The sequence below is a fragment of the Spermophilus citellus genome (assembly GCF_964194105.1).
Source record: "Spermophilus citellus genome assembly, chromosome: 2".
Taxonomy (NCBI): Eukaryota; Metazoa; Chordata; class Mammalia; order Rodentia; family Sciuridae; genus Spermophilus; species Spermophilus citellus.
Window position 1 is genome coordinate 21114190 of NC_138183.1, and position 16151 is coordinate 21130340.

The 16151-nt window shown below is 47.2% G+C and overlaps 2 protein-coding genes across 10 annotated transcripts in view; one reads left to right on the plus strand and one right to left on the minus strand.

Moving 5' to 3' along the window:
- Positions 1 to 2999, plus strand: part of FKBP15 (FKBP prolyl isomerase family member 15) — a 62485-nt gene extending 59486 nt beyond the window's left edge. For 2 of the 3 annotated variants that reach the window (XM_081279589.1, XM_081279592.1), the window contains exon 28: positions 448 to 2999. In XM_081279589.1, coding sequence (XP_081135715.1) covers positions 448 to 525 — 78 coding nt within the window. In that variant the 3' untranslated portion in view covers positions 526 to 2999. Of the gene's footprint in view, positions 1 to 41; positions 180 to 447 lie in introns of those variants that run through there. The other variant, XM_081279590.1, reaches the window with a different exon arrangement.
- A 137-nt stretch (positions 3000 to 3136) lies between these two features.
- SLC31A2 (solute carrier family 31 member 2) lies at positions 3137 to 13486 on the minus strand. Of its 7 annotated transcripts, none has more exons than XM_081279598.1 (5): positions 13298 to 13485; positions 8479 to 8545; positions 6850 to 6926; positions 5589 to 5784; positions 3137 to 4455 (listed from the first exon to the last, which is right to left on the minus strand). In XM_081279598.1, exons 4-5 carry the CDS (start codon positions 5780 to 5782, stop codon positions 4287 to 4289), a joined length of 363 nt encoding a protein of 120 aa, XP_081135724.1. In that variant the 5' UTR covers positions 5783 to 5784; positions 6850 to 6926; positions 8479 to 8545; positions 13298 to 13485; the 3' UTR covers positions 3137 to 4286. The 7 variants fall into 7 exon arrangements, with proteins under 7 accessions (XP_081135724.1, XP_081135725.1, XP_081135723.1 ...); XM_081279599.1 differs by having other exon boundaries at positions 6850 to 6941; XM_081279597.1 differs by having other exon boundaries at positions 6850 to 6964.
- Between the last annotated feature and the right edge of the window lie 2665 nt (positions 13487 to 16151).

The window sequence follows — 16151 nt, forward strand, 5'->3', positions numbered from 1 at the left end:
CCAGTCTGGCTACCTTAAGTCACAACAACTTTGTTTTCCAGTGTGACCTTTCGTCATCTTCCTGAATCTTCTCTCCTCCGCCGGGCTGCTCTGCTTCTGTTTCTTTCTCCCACTTCCATCTTCCTCTGTGACCCTTTTTTCTTCACACAAAATGTATAAGTTACCACATGAGAGAAAAATCTGTCAAATCATATGCTTCCCAAATAAATGACAGAATTAGCCGAATACAGTTGGTCTTTTTGTCTCTGTTGGAAGCCGGCTTCCCTCTCTACCTGCTTGTCTCAGCTTTACCTGGAAGTCAGGGTTCACTGGCCACAGGCCTCTTTCCAGCACACCTCCTTACCATTCCGGAGCTGGGGACAGACGCTGGACCACTTCACCTCACAGGTGGGAGGTCCAGTCAGGTAGGGACAAGTGAGGACTGACTACTCTTTCCTGTTTTGTCAGAGCATGAAGGGACGCCCACCCCCAACACCCCTTTTTGGAGATGACGGTGATGATGATGACAATGACTGGCTGGGATGAAGACCCAGGAAGCTGGCGCACAGGTTTCTCCTCCAGCCCCTCCCTAAGCATGATTTTGCACAGCCAGCCCTGGGTCTAGGCAAACCACAGGGTGAGGTCAAGGTGAGCATTCTGAGGACAGTAGTTCAGATATCGGAGTTAGCTGGCTACCTTCTGAGCCCCACACCTGACCTGGCAAAGAGGATCGTGACCCTGTTTTCAGAACTGGTATTTTGAGCAGCCCACTGTGGTCCTGCCTTCAAGTCCCAGTTGGAAGAAGGATTCAGAGGCTCCAGCTAGTCACCTACAACAGTCCTGCCCTCTTCCAAGCTTTCTCTTCTCTTCAGTCACTCTCAGACTAATCCAAGAACCCCTTTCATCTGTCTCCCAGGGCTCAACTGTGCCCCAGCAACAAGACCTATCACCTGGGGAGAGGTCTCCCTGGAAAACTAAGAGGAGATCACACCATCTTGATCCCTGTTCAGTTAGCAGTCTGGCCTGTGGTCCAAGGACATGTTATCTTTTATCTCTGCCTTAATCTTATACAAGAGGTCAATGAATATTTGAAATTAACCAAACTAAAATAAAAATCTCTAAAGAATCTTGACTTGGGCCCTTGGGGAGAAACTGAGTGTGGCTCTAAGGGATTTCTTGTGGTGCTGTCTGGAAATCTTAGGAGCTGTGACTGGGTCAGTGTGCACAAAGCACTGTGGCATATTCCCTGTGGCACCTAACCCTAGAACTTTTAGGCCTTCAAAGAAAAGCACCACTCTGCTGTCCAGCTGCATGAGGCTCAGGGCATTGTGGTTTGCTGAGGACTAGCCTGTTGCTTATTCCTGCAGGCTCAGTCCTACAGCCTCGGAAGCCATGCAGAAGGTGGGAGGACCCTTTATTTTCAACGTCCATGGCACCTGAGGGATTCTTCGCTTTAAGAGCAGCTTCATTTCCTGTGAACTCAGAGGACCAGGACTAGTGTAGAAAAGAAGAGTAATTAGAAAATCTTTATAGTCATTATATTTATTCTGGGATCTTCCAAAGACCATGCAGACAGTCTTCAAGAAGTATAATAATTTTAAGAAAGAATGTTCTCTGATTTTAAGTGTTTATGAAATAGGAATATGAACTCTAACTCTGGGTCATCTGCCATGTGGGGGCCTGGGAGGCAGCAATAAAGACCAAGTATTTTGTTACTTAACAGGTATCCCTGGGTTGGGGAGCAACTGACACAGATGGTCATATATCCAGCAACCATTGTAGAGATGCTGTTATCCCCATTTTCTACAGGAGAAAATGGAGGCTTTGGGAGATAAAGTAACTTGTCCAAATGTACAGGTAGTGATCTGCAGAACAAAAATTCAAATCCGGCTATCTGATTTGAGAGCCTGGGCTCTGTGCCACCACCCTTGCCTGATAGTCACTGGATTGAGAGGAAGGAGCCAGTGATGCCTGTTAGAAATCCATGTCCTGGGCCCCACCCGAGATCTCCTAAGACAGAATTCCCATCCTGTTATGTTAAAATACAAAAGAGTATAGAGTCTTCACAGTCTGAATGTATTTTCTTGTCCCATGATTTCTGCATGCCTTGGCCAAGTTACTCCTACCCTTTTGGCTTCAGCCCCCTCAGCTGAACTGAAGAAACAAACTCAGAATCTAAGTCCTGGCTCTGCCACTTTTAAGCTGGATGCCTTTCTGTTTCTGCTTCCCTGTCTCTAAGATGAAGACAGAAGTAGTCTCTACGTTGCTGTGAGAACTAAATGAGCTAATATTTGTATAAAGTGCTTAAAACATTGCCAGGCACATAATAAGCACTTATGTAGGTGTTTGTTAAACTATTTAAACTGTAAATAGGGACTCTTGTCACCTTTTGTGACTTGGCTCTAAAGGCTGTTGACATGAGAACAACGGATTGTCTGTTGAATCACTCTGAAGAGCAAAGATTAGGAAAATTTTAAAAGTTCTCTTTGCTAGAAAATCCTAAAATGAATCACCACGTTTAAAACAACTATCCAACGAGGAGTTCGCTGATCACCCATGAAGTTCAGATTCCTATCTCATAAACATTTAAAATCAGAGAACATTCTTTCCAGGGGAGGGAGCCTTAGAGGGTCAGGACATAATGATGGATGGAGAAGACTCCATTGGCATTGCAGGGGACATTCAAAATCATATATCTTTGAGGCCCTGGGCAGCTTCCAGTTCCTTACATGCACGAGGAGAAGCCACCAAGCAACTCTAGATGTGGCACATAATTTCTGACAATTATTTCTTATTGTAAGTTAAAAATGGTCATTATATTTTTGCTTCTGCCCTCAGAGAGAAAAGATGTTATTAATCTTCACAGTGTTTACAGTCTGGGTGACAGTTACTTTTTTTATAGCAGGTACCTGATTCATGTCTGTCACATGAACAAATGAATGTTGACCAAGTTGACATTCTGGGTGCCTACCTGTGGGCACAGTGTTTCAGGGCTCATTTTCTTAAGCACAGAGTTGTCTTCTTCAGTCCTCAGTCAGTCATACGGGTACACCTCCAGCTCCATGCCCCCTCCCTCCCTCTGCACATGCCCCCTCCCCCTTGTTGTCACAAGGGGTATGTGTGCTTACTGCTGGACTGAGGACAGAGTCACTGACTGTTTAAAAGTATGTATTTATTAAAATGTAATTGTTTTTAATTCCCAAAGCTTAAGACATCTTTTCATCTAGCCTGTGAGGTACTTGAACATGGGTATTATAGTCCACAGCAGCGATTTTCTCTCCCTGTAAAGTGATAAAAAGATTTTCTTTTCTGTAAAGTGAAGAGGTTAAAATATCCAGAGTTTGTCTAACTAAAAATGCACTGGCTTTGGTTTGACTGCTCCCTGCATCCAGTCGATGTCCCCTTAGGCTTAACCTGTATTTTCAGTGACTGAATTGTGTTTCCCCACAGGTCTCTATGAGTGGGCAGTAAGTGATAAAAGAGGATCCAGATTAAAAGGGGGGGCATTGAGGTCATGAGGCGCTCCCAGACACCTTGGCCATTAGATCACCCTCCCCTGTGGGCAGTGCTGTCGGGTGGAAGGAGCTCAGTCCATCCAGAGGACAAACCAGCTACCTTTAATCAGTTGTCACTTATTCTCTCCCCAAGAAAGGGAGGCAGGTCTCAGCGGTTGCTGCCTTACATCATGAATAAGATGAAATAATTTCTTTGAAAAACTTTGTTTTGTATGAATGTGCAAAAGTGCTAATCAGGAGTTCAGTGGGAAAAATGTAAAAGTCTTAGTCTATTCTATGGATCATGTGGACAAACTATGTGTTCCAAAGGCACGAAGGTCAGAAAAAGGAGCTATTTTGGTCTCTGTCCCCCAAAGACAGAAGTCCAGAAAGATGCTCCTGTCGATAAGGCACAAAGCAGAGAGAGGGTTTCCAGGTTCTGTGGCCTTCCTCACCCAGATCCCATCTCCCTGTCCTGAAGATCTTTGGAAATTCTTATTCCTGCGTCACAGGGATGTGTCTAGGCTCAGCAACCCTGTCCCCAGGCTGTAGTCTCTGCTTTCTTTCTCCATTGGTCACAGCAGCCTTCTTAAGGCACCAGAATAGGCCCAGCCCTGTGCAGGCTGGCCGAGGAGAGGGTGACTTCAGTGGCCTCTGAACTCCAGGGAACAAGTGCTGGCTTCAGCTCCAATTTGCCAGGAGCTGAAAAGGAGGTGAGGAATGGCCACCAGGAGAAAAATCCACTGAAGTACAATGCCTGGAAGAAGGTGCCCAGCTCCCTCCAGCCCTGAGTGCCTGCAAATCCTTCACCAGCTAAACCAGGCGGAGAAGTGGGTAGGCTAGGTAGTAGCCCACAGCCGAGCCCAGGACCACACCGAGGAAAATCCAGATGTTGTAGGACATTACAGCCAGCATCATGAAGTAGCCAATGACCACTTGAATGACATGGACTAGAGACTGACCAAAGTGACACAAAAACCACCTAGATAAAAAAGAGAACCAAGGTAATGCTGGTAATGAGCTAGAGGCAGAAAGTGGATATCAGGAAGTAGAAAGCATTTGAGCTACAGTATATGCTTAACCAGGAGGAAGTACTCCCCCTGCCCCCATTACTGCACATTGAACCCAGGGGGCACTTAACCACTTAGCTACATCCCCAGCCTTTTTTAAAATTTCAAGACAGGGTCCCACTAAGTTGCCAGGATGGCCTTGAACTTGTGACTCTCCTGCCTCAACCTTCCAAATAGCTGGGAAACTGGGATTATAGGCATGTGCCACCATTCCTTGAAAGAGATTGCTTTTTAAAAAGACATCTCCACAATTAGATCTGAGATTCCTGGCATCCTAGGCAAATGGGAAAACGATGGTATATGTCATCCATCTTACCTGATAAGGGACATGAGGAAATCATCATTAAGTCAGATTCCCCCCCTCCCCTCCGAACCTATTGTGGGAGGCAGGATGACAATGGAAAGGGCAGGGACTCTTCCATGTACTAATTCTGGCCTAGGACAAATGTATGAAGCTCTCTGAAGCTCCATCAGTAAAACAGGAGTAAGAAATCCCTTGCAGGGTGGTTGTGAAGATTTGAGACACCCAGGTAAAGTGGCTGGGTATGCAGCAGGCTTATTAAGCACAATGAAGCTGGAGTGAGGACAGACTGGGGATACTAAGTGAACCAATCAGGGTGGGAAAGGAGGAAAGCAGCAGCTGCCTCCCCCACCAAGTGGGCCACTTTGCTGACCCAATTCTTACCATTTGCTTCAGGACAGCTACAGATCCCCTCCTAGGTTTGGAAGCCTAGTGAGATTTGGGGGAAGATTGGGTGGCCACCCGTGTTGCTAGACAGGGGCCTGCACTGGAGTTCTGAAGATCACAAGTCCCTGCAGTAATCTGAGCCTCCTAAGTGGCTGTCAATAGAGCTTTGGCTCAGGCATCTGGACACCTGAGTGTTATGTTAGTTCACCTTTCTAACTGTCACCACTCTGGCAAGTCCTGGTCCTTCCCTGGGCCTGGAGTTCCCTTCTGCATACTGGGGCTGATGATCTCTTGCCCAGCCTTCCTCTCAGGGTGAGCGTGAGGACTCTGCCCATTCCCCATGCCCAGTGCCTGTACCTGAGGTTGGTGCTGCTGACTGGGGATGAGTCTGAGCCTGCGCCTGCAGAATCCTGGTCTGTCTCCAAGATGAGCTGCTGGCTGGTGGCAGTGGGCAGGTTCATGAGAGTGTGGTGGAGCAGCTTGGCTTTGCCAACTTTGATGCCTTCATACAGCACAGCCATGAGCAGGACCACCAGCACAGAAAGGGCCATGCCTGTCAAAAGAGGCTGAGTTGAGAAGTAGATCCTAGATTGCATGATCACTAAAGTGACTGTGGATACTGATAATGTATGTCACATTTCAAAAAAAGCTAGAAGAAAGGATTTTAAATGTCTTCACCACAAAGAAATTATAAATATTTCGGTAAATACATTTACCCTGATTGAACATCACACAATGTACACGTGCTTGGGAACATCACATGGCACCTCCAAAAATATGTATAATTTTGGGGAAAAGTAAGGAAAAAAGGAAGGAAGGAGGGAGGGGCCAAGTGGCAGGATCATCCAGCCCTCCCAGCAGTCTGCACGATTGCTGTCATGTCATGGGTGCATACAGCAAGGGCCTAATTATGTGAAAGTACACCAAAAAAGCTGGAAGGAAGGATGCAGCAAAGGGGTCATAGTTATCGGAGCACATCAGGATATGGGTGAGTTTCTATTTTCTTTCTGCCTCATTCTCTAACATTTCTTCTGTTAGCGTGTGTTTACTTCTATAGTGGGGGAAAAACTCTTTAAGTTATTTTACAGAAAAGTAAGTCCTAAGGCTGCTGTGTAAAATTAACTGCCAGTGCTACTTATTTTTTTAAGTGAAAAGATAATAAATGGTCCACCTTAAAGTATTGTATGAGACTCTGTGACATAAAAAATATAAATTTGGTCTCGCCCTGGTTTGCTGGTCTGCTTCTAAAACCCTTGGAGCCTTGCTAGTGTTGTCTTTTTGTGTGCTATTAAGATGACAAGTGGCTAGTGCTCCTGGATAGCCAGCCTTGGTTTGGGGCTGGTTGCCAGGGCAACTGACCCATGATTACAGGGTAGGAACTTTCAGTTCTATACCCCACCCAACCTCTGGGGACAGCAGGGGGGGTTAAAGGTTGAGTTGATCATGGTCAAAGACTTAATCCATCGTGCCTACAGAGACTATTTCCTTGAGCTCTGTGAGCCATTCTAGCAAATAAACCAAGGAGGAGCTCATGGGAACCCTAATTCTATAGCAAACTGGAAATCTTAGGACTTGTGGTCGGTGTCGGAGTGGGGCAGTTTCATGGGACTGCTCTTACCCTGTGGGGTCTGTGCTAACTCCAGTTCATATGAGAATTGAATGGAAGGTCTCTCAGCTGGGATCAGAAAATTCGGCCTGTGTGTGGAAAACCTACTTTCTGGTCATGGAACTGTCTTGAGTTTAAGAAAAGGAACAGAAGTAGTTTTTTTTTTTTTCCTTCAGAGGAAATCACCTGCACAAGAAATAGACTTTTCAAATATAAAAGTAAAAGTAATGCATACATGTGTTAAAAAGCTATACAGTACAAAAGGGCATATAATGAAAAGTCAGTCTCCTTCCCAGCCCGGTCTCTAGGAACCTGATCCTCCTCCCCAGTGCAGCCTCGGTTACTCAGTGTATAGGCCTCCACTTGTCTAAATGACAGCTTCCTCTCTGCAAACTCTCCAGCACCCAACTTCATATGTGGGTTCCCCTTAGTTCACCCAGATCTGCCTTCCTGGTGGCTCCACAGTATCTGTGATATTGTATTGTCCGAAGACAGCCACTGTTACCCCACCCACATGTTCTTCTTACAGTGTCAACACTCCTGCCATCAAGTGGTGCAGGTTGTGTTCCCTCCCCTTTGACCCAGGAAGATCTTTGTGACTGCCTCAACCAATAACGTGAAAGTAATGCTGTGACTTCCAAGGCTAGGGCTTAAAAACCTCATGCTCCTCTCCCTTGCTCTTTTGGAACACTCATTCTTAGAATCCAGCCACCCTGCCACAAGGAAGCCAAGAGCCCCAGATCAACCTCCATCGACCATTAGACAGAAGAGTGCGAGTCCTCAAGAAAACTGCTGCAGCCACCATCCAACTATACCGCATGCACGAGTGCCCTTGAATGAGGACACTTAGCTGAGCCCAGTGAACTCAGAACCTTGAGAGAGAATAATAAAATGACTATTGTTCTAATCCACAGCCTAGCAACAGTTAACTGGAATGGCAATCCACTGTAGAGATGACTATGATTTATTTGATCCACACCTGCAATGATGGGCATTGTGGCTAGTTCTAGTCTGCTTTTTAATATTATTTATTTACTTATTAAACTTTTTTAGTTGTAGATGGGACACAATACCCTTTGTTTTATTTATTTATTTATTTATTTTTGTGGTGCTGAGGATCAAACCCAGTGCCTCACATGTGCTAGGCGAGCACTCTGACACTACAACCCCAGCCCTCAAACTCTACCCTTTCAAGTCAAAGGAATACTCTTCCTTTTCAGAGTGGGGTCTCATCTGAGGTTCAAGGCTGCAGCTGCCACTTTGGACTTCTGAGCCAGTGCTAGGTGATGAACCTGGATGAGGGAGGTGCCAGGAAGCGACAGGAGGCCTTGATCTAGTTCTGGCTCCGATGCTTACTGACTGTGTACACTCCCATGTCCCCTCTCTGGGCTTCAGTTCCTTTCCCTGTGGTAGAGGGAGAAGCTGCCTCCCCTAGCTCTTGTGAGGATCAGTGAGATAATAAAGCCCTCTGCGCTCAGAAGAGAGGTGGCTGCACATGAAATCATAAATGCAGAGTTCTTGCTCAATGTTTATGCCTGAGGAGTCAGGCTCACCTAAATGCCCACAGAGAAGAGAATCCAGGTTCTCCTCTGCCTCTGTCAGAACACTTCCAGCTGCAAGTCTAAGCATGCCAGTTCTTACCTGCAGGGCTGTGGACACTCCAGAAATCAAACAGAAGCACAGCCTCGTCTGAGAAGATGAAATGCATCTGAAAGAGCAGGGAATCTGCATCACAGGGGGCTCAGGACACTGGAAGCCCTGGCTCCTAAAGCTTTTCAACATCCTCTTCTGGAGGCCCAGAAAGTTAGGAACATGGGACTTAACATATTGAAAGGGTCTTTAGAGGTCAGCATGGCCAACTGAGGCCATATGGAGCAGGGGCTGGCCCACTCTGGTCAGCAGTGGAGCTGTAACTGAGCTGGTTTTGTCCCACATGGAAGGAAAGGTGGGGTAGTGCCCACCCTCACAGGGCCAACCAGACTCAGGATGTCACCAAATGTCCTCAGGCCATGCAGGGATGTCACCTCCAAATCCAAAGGTGAAGCACTAGATTGAGGAGTGACCATTTCCTCTTACCCCTGGGTCTGAGCCCTCTGCTCAGCTGCAGTATGGCCTCCTCAAGGTGACGTGGGTCCTTTTTGTCCTGGTGGTGTTTGTCATGGGGTAGGGCAGGGGCAGCTGTCTTTAATCTGGATACCACATCTGCCCACTCAGTCACTGTTTACTGAGCCCAGCTCTGTGTCCAGGATTAGAGAGAAGGGATAATGGTTCTGTCCCGTATGCATTCTCGGCCTTACAGGAAGGCCTGAAGGTGAAAGCACTGGCCGAATAGTGTCTGTTGACCCATCCCTGTTCAGAGAGGCATCCAGGGCTTTTAACCCATTATCTTATGTCAGCATCACAATAGTCCTATGTGTAATAGGGACAATTAGGCCAATTTTACAGGAAGGAAAACTGGGGAAGCTAGTCTCATATCAGTTAAGTAATCTGTAGGTCATGAAGCTAGGAAGAGGCAGAGCTGGACTTCAAAGCTGAGGCTTGCTGGATTCTCAAGCTCTGTGCACTCCAGGACACTCTGAGCCTCCCAGTCTCCAAGAAAAGAAGATAAGATGGAAGATGGGTGGAGATTTTAAATGTCCAGCCAGGCTTAAGGCCAAACTATGGCTCTCTGGATCACCCTCTCAAGGAAGGGAAGGCCTTCAGGTAGCCGAAGCCACCCTGCCAAGGACATGTGGCTGCACTGGGATCAGCCAGTGGAAGACTTTGCCTTCTAAGACAAAGGCCAAATATTAGAATCCTCAAGTGTCAGAGGTAGAAGTATCCTTGGAGAATTTTTGGTCCACTGGTTTTCAACTTTTTTTTTTTTTCCCAGACAACACGGGCAAATAAAATCTTCCTTGTGACTCCACTGTATAAGTCACTGGGTGAAGAGGGGACAGAGGTCTGAGCTCTGCAAAACTCAGTCCAACTCCAATCCCGCTCCACCCCCTTGAATTTCCCATTTAAGAAGGACAGTCCCAAGAGGGAAAGGGATTTGTCCAAGACATTGTGTGAAGTCGATGCTCCAAATAGAGTAAACAGGAAAGCAGACAAGAACCAATCTGGGGATTGGGAAGAAAGTCCAGGGCCCAGGAGATCTCAGAACATATTATGAAAAGGCAAAGAGGAAGGGGCGAGGGGAGAACGCTGGAGCGGGAAACAGGTTTGGATGAGTGGCGATGTTATACCTGGATCCACACAGATTAAGTTCCAGGTGAGTGACTGGGTGTGGTGGAACGTGCCCTGGCCTGGGACACACAGGACAGACTTGTGCCTCACACTGGCAAGTGGCTTAGAGAAGAGGGACAGCAGTGCCTCCTTAGGATATCCAAGGCCTTATTTAAAGTGCAGATGTCTGGACCTCCTCAGACTCCTCCACTGGAATCCAGGGGCAGAGGCGCAGGAGGCAGAGGAGCAGGAGGCAGAGGAGATGCATGATTTTAACAAGCCCCCTTCAGGGGATTCCAATTCTCACTTTGTTACAGCTTGAACAGAGGCAGCAAAACCTAGCAGTCAGGATACAGATTCTAAAGCTGCTCATCCCAGTTCTCATTCCTAGCTCTGCAAGGAACAGCTGTGTGACCTTGAGCTACTGACTTGAGGCAAGACCCCTTTGGACCTCAGTTTCCTCATTTGTAAAGTGGGGCCTGGATTCAAAACTCTTCCCCTGGGTTGGCCTCACCAGGGGTTTCACAGGCCCCTGGGAAGCAGGCAGGCTCCAGCTTGAACTCAACTCCTACCTGAAAACCCAGTAAAAGATGAAGAAAAAGATTTTTAAAAAATGAATATGCCTGTTTGTGGGCTGAGTGGGGGATTATTGTCCATGTATGTCTCAATCCCTGTGTTGAGACCTGGACACTGCGGCTTTGGGTCTGGTAGAGCTGGCCATTTTACTCAGTAAACACACCTTTCAGTTCCCAAAGGGGTGTGACTTGTGCCACTAACTCCCACCTGTGCCTACACAGGGGCCGGGCTCCTGGATTTGCAGGAGGGAGAAGGAATGTAAAAATATCTGATTGAACAAAATAGTCACGCAGCTGTGCATTCTCCCAGAGCCTGTGTGGGCTTGCACCGTGCCTGCCACCTTCTGTCCTTTATCTGAGTCACTCTCCCAACATCTCTGCAGTTGCCTATTATTGACTCCTTTAAAATTGACAAGGAAAGCACAGAAAGGTCCACTGATCTGCCCAAGGTCACTCATGGATCAAGTACCCAGAACCACACATCTTTCTGGGAAGGCTGTGTTGGTTCTCAGCAAATACTCTGAGTGCTTATGGGTAGGTGTCTGTGGGGCCACACTTTGACAAAACATCTGAACCATGATGTTCTCCTGCCTGGTCAGGTAAATTACAATAATAGCTTCAAGATGGAAATCTGAGAAGTTATTTAAAAATTATGTTGAAGAATTTAAAAACAAAATTAGCTTTTTATCTCCTTCATATGCAAGTGGTATTTGCTCAATGCAAAATGCTGAAACTACCAAATAGAAAGTAAAACTCATTTTGAATTCCACTATCCAGATATCTCCTGTTAGAATTTCAGAAGGCTATGTGTTGACAGCAAAATGCTCCCAAAAGATTAATATACAAAAATGAATGGGCATAAATAGCCTGTGAAACTCCATTTATACATGGCATTGCACTCATTAGACTAACAGAAGCTTCGAGCTCTATCTGTGGGTGTGAGAAGGGGGGGGGTTGCCCATCATTCCTTCTCTGAGTTCAGTTGGTAAAGCAGCTGGCATGAATGGAATGTCTCCAGTGGATAATTAATCACTCTGGAAGTTTCCACAACTGGTTCCTTCTGTCATCCTTGGGCATGGGCCAGCCACCTCAGGAGCTCAAAACAGCTGCACACCTTTTGTCACAGACCAGAACACCTACAGACAGCAAAATTTATTCAAGCAAAATTCCCTTTTGTTATGCTAGGGATACACAGACCCTGGAGATACACAGATGAGTAAGAAAAGTTCTGAACCCTCATGGAACAGGGGAGACAGAAGCCAACAGGTGATTATAACAGGGTGTATGTAGTCAGAGGCAGGGAAGACACAATGTGGGGGGACAGCAAAGCCGCCTGGGGGACACCTGGCAGGGAATGCTGGGAGCAGGTGCTAGGACAGGTCTGAAGTAGGAGTAGGAGGCAGTGGAGAAGATAGGTACTGTACAGTGTGTTCAGAGCTGGAAGTGCCCTGAGCCACATCAGTTCCACTTCTCTGGGAAATACGTGTGTGTGTGTGTGTGTGTGTGTGTGTGTGTGTGTCAAGGACTTGAAAGTCACTTGACCTAGCCCACTCTTTTTTTTTTTTTTTTTTTTTTTTTGCTAAAGAAAAGGATTCAAATTCACACACCCTGAGGAGACTCGTGGCTGTAATTTTCAGTCAAAGGGTTTTGTGCTCAGATATACAAAAGGCAGGGCCTTAATCTTGTTTTCACACTGGGGATGAATCTGAGTCTCTGGCAGTTTAATTTATCTGTGCTTTATTCAGGGCCACACCCTGGGTGGAGAGGGACTGAGGCAAAGGAGGGTGCAATCCGTGGGCCTTGTTTTCTTCCCTACTTTCTTATTTGGGGTTACTTACACTTTGAGAAAAGCTCCTTCATTTGTCCAATCACAGGCTTCCGAGGGAGAGGAGGGTCCCAATGCCATCGCTGACTGGCTGGGAAACTTTTTCTAGTGCTTCCCATCTATTTCCCCTTCTAGGGAACGGATAGGAGGTGGGGGTGGGGGTCGACCGTATAGGTCTGTATAGACTTCCTGACTCTTCGATTCTATGATTTCTTCATGGGATGAAGAAAGGGATAGGATTTTTTGTTTGTTTGTTTTTTCAAAGACCAGAGTTTTGCAAGCTGTCATCCTCTCAAGCTCAGGTGAACCCTACCAAGAAAAGAGCGGCTGAAGCGCTACTTTCTAACTCACAGTGTAGGGAGGAAGAGTAGTAGTTGGGTTTATTTTAAACAGACGGGGAACCTGCCAACTGCAGAGCCCAGGCCGGGATGTGCGCTAAGTGCGCAGTAGCCGCAGGCTGCACTGCGCGGGGACTCCCCTTGGTGGGAGTCTCCTGCAATACCCCAAGTAACCTTATCCCATCCCCGGGCTCTGGCCAAAGCTCCGGGCTGAGGCCCCTGTCTCCGCGGTCCTCACCTGCCGCGCCCGCACCGGCAGGCCGCGCTGCAGCCGCGCTGTCCTGGCTGGACTGACTCCCAGCAGGAGAGACAAATAGAAATCCGCAAAAACACTGCCAGTCCCACCTGCCATGTCCCCCAACCCTGTTCGGTGGGTGCCAATGCCACCAACACATTCTCTCACCAGCTCGGGGCCAGGGGCGGCGAGGATCTCGAGGTGCGCGGCGGCTGCAACGCGGGACCCCGCCCCACCCGCCTACCCGCGTCCTCTTCTCGGAGTGGTGCCCAGGACTCACCGCCACACTGAGCGCGCGGGCGGCCCAGGGCCGCGTCTGCTTGCTCGGGTCTCCCGGAGGCTACTCCGACCCGCAGCCGCCGCGATACCGACCCGGGCCGCGCGGGTCACGTGGTCCCGGACGGGCGGCGCGCGGGCGCCTGGGAGTTGTGGTCCCCGCGCGCCCCACGCCGCGACCTCAGTGGTGCCAGCTGCTCTGGACCCACGCGCGGACCCCGGGTCCCCGCCCGCGCGGCAGGTGTCACTGGAGTCGGCAGCAAGGGGGGAGCCGCCCACGTTGGGTTCCGCCCCGGACTGTTTTGCACTTGACTCTCTCTTGGCAATTATCTTTAAAGTGTTTATTGCTCGCTGTCAAAAACCAAGCGAAGCATGACACACGAGTTGAAAATTAAAAGGTCCGTGCTAGGAACGTAATAGCAACAAATTAGGAGTAGGTTACAGCAGTTACGCCCCAGATCTGTAATGTATCTGTTCTTCAAAATTATCTTAATACCTTTTCCAATCTGATAAGCAAAGCATAATGCATGAAATTGGTTTGCCTTTCTCTTCCTTTTTCTTTCTTTTGCGTGTGTGCGCCTGCGCGCTATGATTACATTTCCTTTATTGCACAAATTTGGGGTTTTCCTTAAAGAGGGAATACGTGGTCTTTGACTGTTTGGACCACTGTGACAATATCATAGACTGAGGGCTTATAAAGAACAGGACTTTATTTCTCACAATTCTGGAGGTTGGAAGTCAAAGATTAGGGTGCCTGGGTTGAGTGTCTCCTGGGGGCTGTCCTCTCATTATCTTCTCAGATGAGAGTAATTTGTATGTTTGATTTCTAGGATGATAAACTTTTTTTTCTTTCTGGCATCTTTTCCCTGTTTGTGAATTGCCTGTTCATTGCATTGATGCAGTTTTTGCTGGGGAGTTTTTCTGAGGGGGCGTTAAAGGACTTTGAAGAGTCTTTAATTTTTAAATATGTTTAGTAATCCTTTTTTTGGCCAAGCATCCTATGTGTAAAGGTGCTCTTTCCAGAAACCTTGCCAGGGTCAGTATTAGCAGAGACCTTTAGTCTGGAGTCTGATCTCAGTTCAAATCCAGAGCTCCTGAGTGTTAGCTGTGGGATCTTAGGTAAACAGCTTTACATTTCTGAGCCTCAGTTTTCTGATAGGGGTGTTGTGAGACTCAAATAGGATCACATGTTAAATTCCCAGCAGAAAACCTGGCAGTGGGAGCTTTCTCAATAAATGGTAGCCATTGTTATGATTAGTGGCAAGTATTTCTGTCATTTGAGAGAAAGCCATTTGCAAAAGGTCAAACCACTTGGACAAGGTCACATAGCTTCTAAGAGTCTCAATGTGGAAGCTAAGGAGGTTAAGGAGCAGACTGGGAATGGGGCAGCCTCAGGGAAAGAACACGGCAGGGGCAGTGGGGAAGAGGGTACTCTTGAACCTTCTGGGCCCCAAGAGCAAGGGAGGAATTTGGGCTCAGGGGTGTATTTTTTTTTTTTTTTACCTCCCTGGGCCTCACCTGGGAAGCAGTGAACTTCCCACAGTGTACTTGGAAGGATTCACACAGCCTCATTCATTTGACTATTTTTATTGGCCTTGTCACCATCTGATAACCTTTACACTTAGTTCTATCTTCCTCATGGGTGTTACAACACCTAGCTCTACCATCCTAAAGCACCCCATTTATTTTGAGCCTCCTCCTCTGGTCCCCAGGCAGAGGTACCTGAGTATAGAATATGGAGTCTTAGATCACAGGCTCCCACCATAGCGTGCACAGCCTTTGTCCATAGTAAGAGATTCTTTCCAGATTCTATTCTGACAGCCTGCAAAGTCCCCTTTTTCCCCAGGAACAGCAGAGTTTGTTGCTGTCTTTCCAGCACACACCTGGAGAATTCCCAGTCAGGAAAGAAGATGCTGCCTCAGGTCCCAGAGATCAGAGAGGGACCCTTTAACCTGGGCATGGATCTCATGTCAGTTGGTAGAGGGGAAATCCAACCAGTTCTTTCTCCTCTGAGGTAATAGAGGAACTTGAGGTCTCACAGAAAGACCACGTGCACCAAATGCTACTCCTGCAGAATATCTGACCTTTATGTGCAGAAAGGCTGTGCGACCCCAAGGATGCCACTGCCTTTCTCTGGGCCCTGTTTTCTTCATTTGTACAGTGAACGATAGAATGGACCACCTGTAACTGCTCCAATAATCAGTGGTAAAGAGAGCTTGAGGGTGGAGTGGAACACTTTCTGGCCAGGACTTCTGCATGTTTTCTAGGCAGTTCCAATCAGTTAACCTCTTGTGTTTTCTAGCATGATACCCCTATTATTTTATACGTATGCTATGAATTTGAGATTGGCCAGTGTGTGTAAACTGTGTGTGTGTGTGTGTGTGTGTGTGTGTGTGCGCACGTACTGGACTTCATGCTGGTTAGAAGGCTGGAAAAAAAAAAGGGGGGGGATCCAGACTACCAAAAACCTGAAGTCTATGTTTAAAGTCAAGAATTTATTCTCACACAAGGAAAAAGCAACAAAGTGTTATTTTAATGTAAAATTTTCTACCTGCATTTTTTCTTTCCCAAATGCCACTTTCGTGGTGATACCAGCTGACCACCCTATTTAAAAATGCAATCTCCTTGCACCCTGGGTCCTGATAATTTTCCCCCATAGTACTAACCTCCTTCTAGCATCATATTCATAGGCTTATTTGTTATTTCTTTCTCTCCACTCAAATGGAGCTCAAGGAGAACAGGGTATTTTTAGGGGCATTATTCAGCCTATTATAGGGAGCATCAGCATGTATACATTTCTTGCCTGTCTGGAAGCTCTTTCAGGCAAACCAGGACCAATAGTAGTCCTATAGATGGCT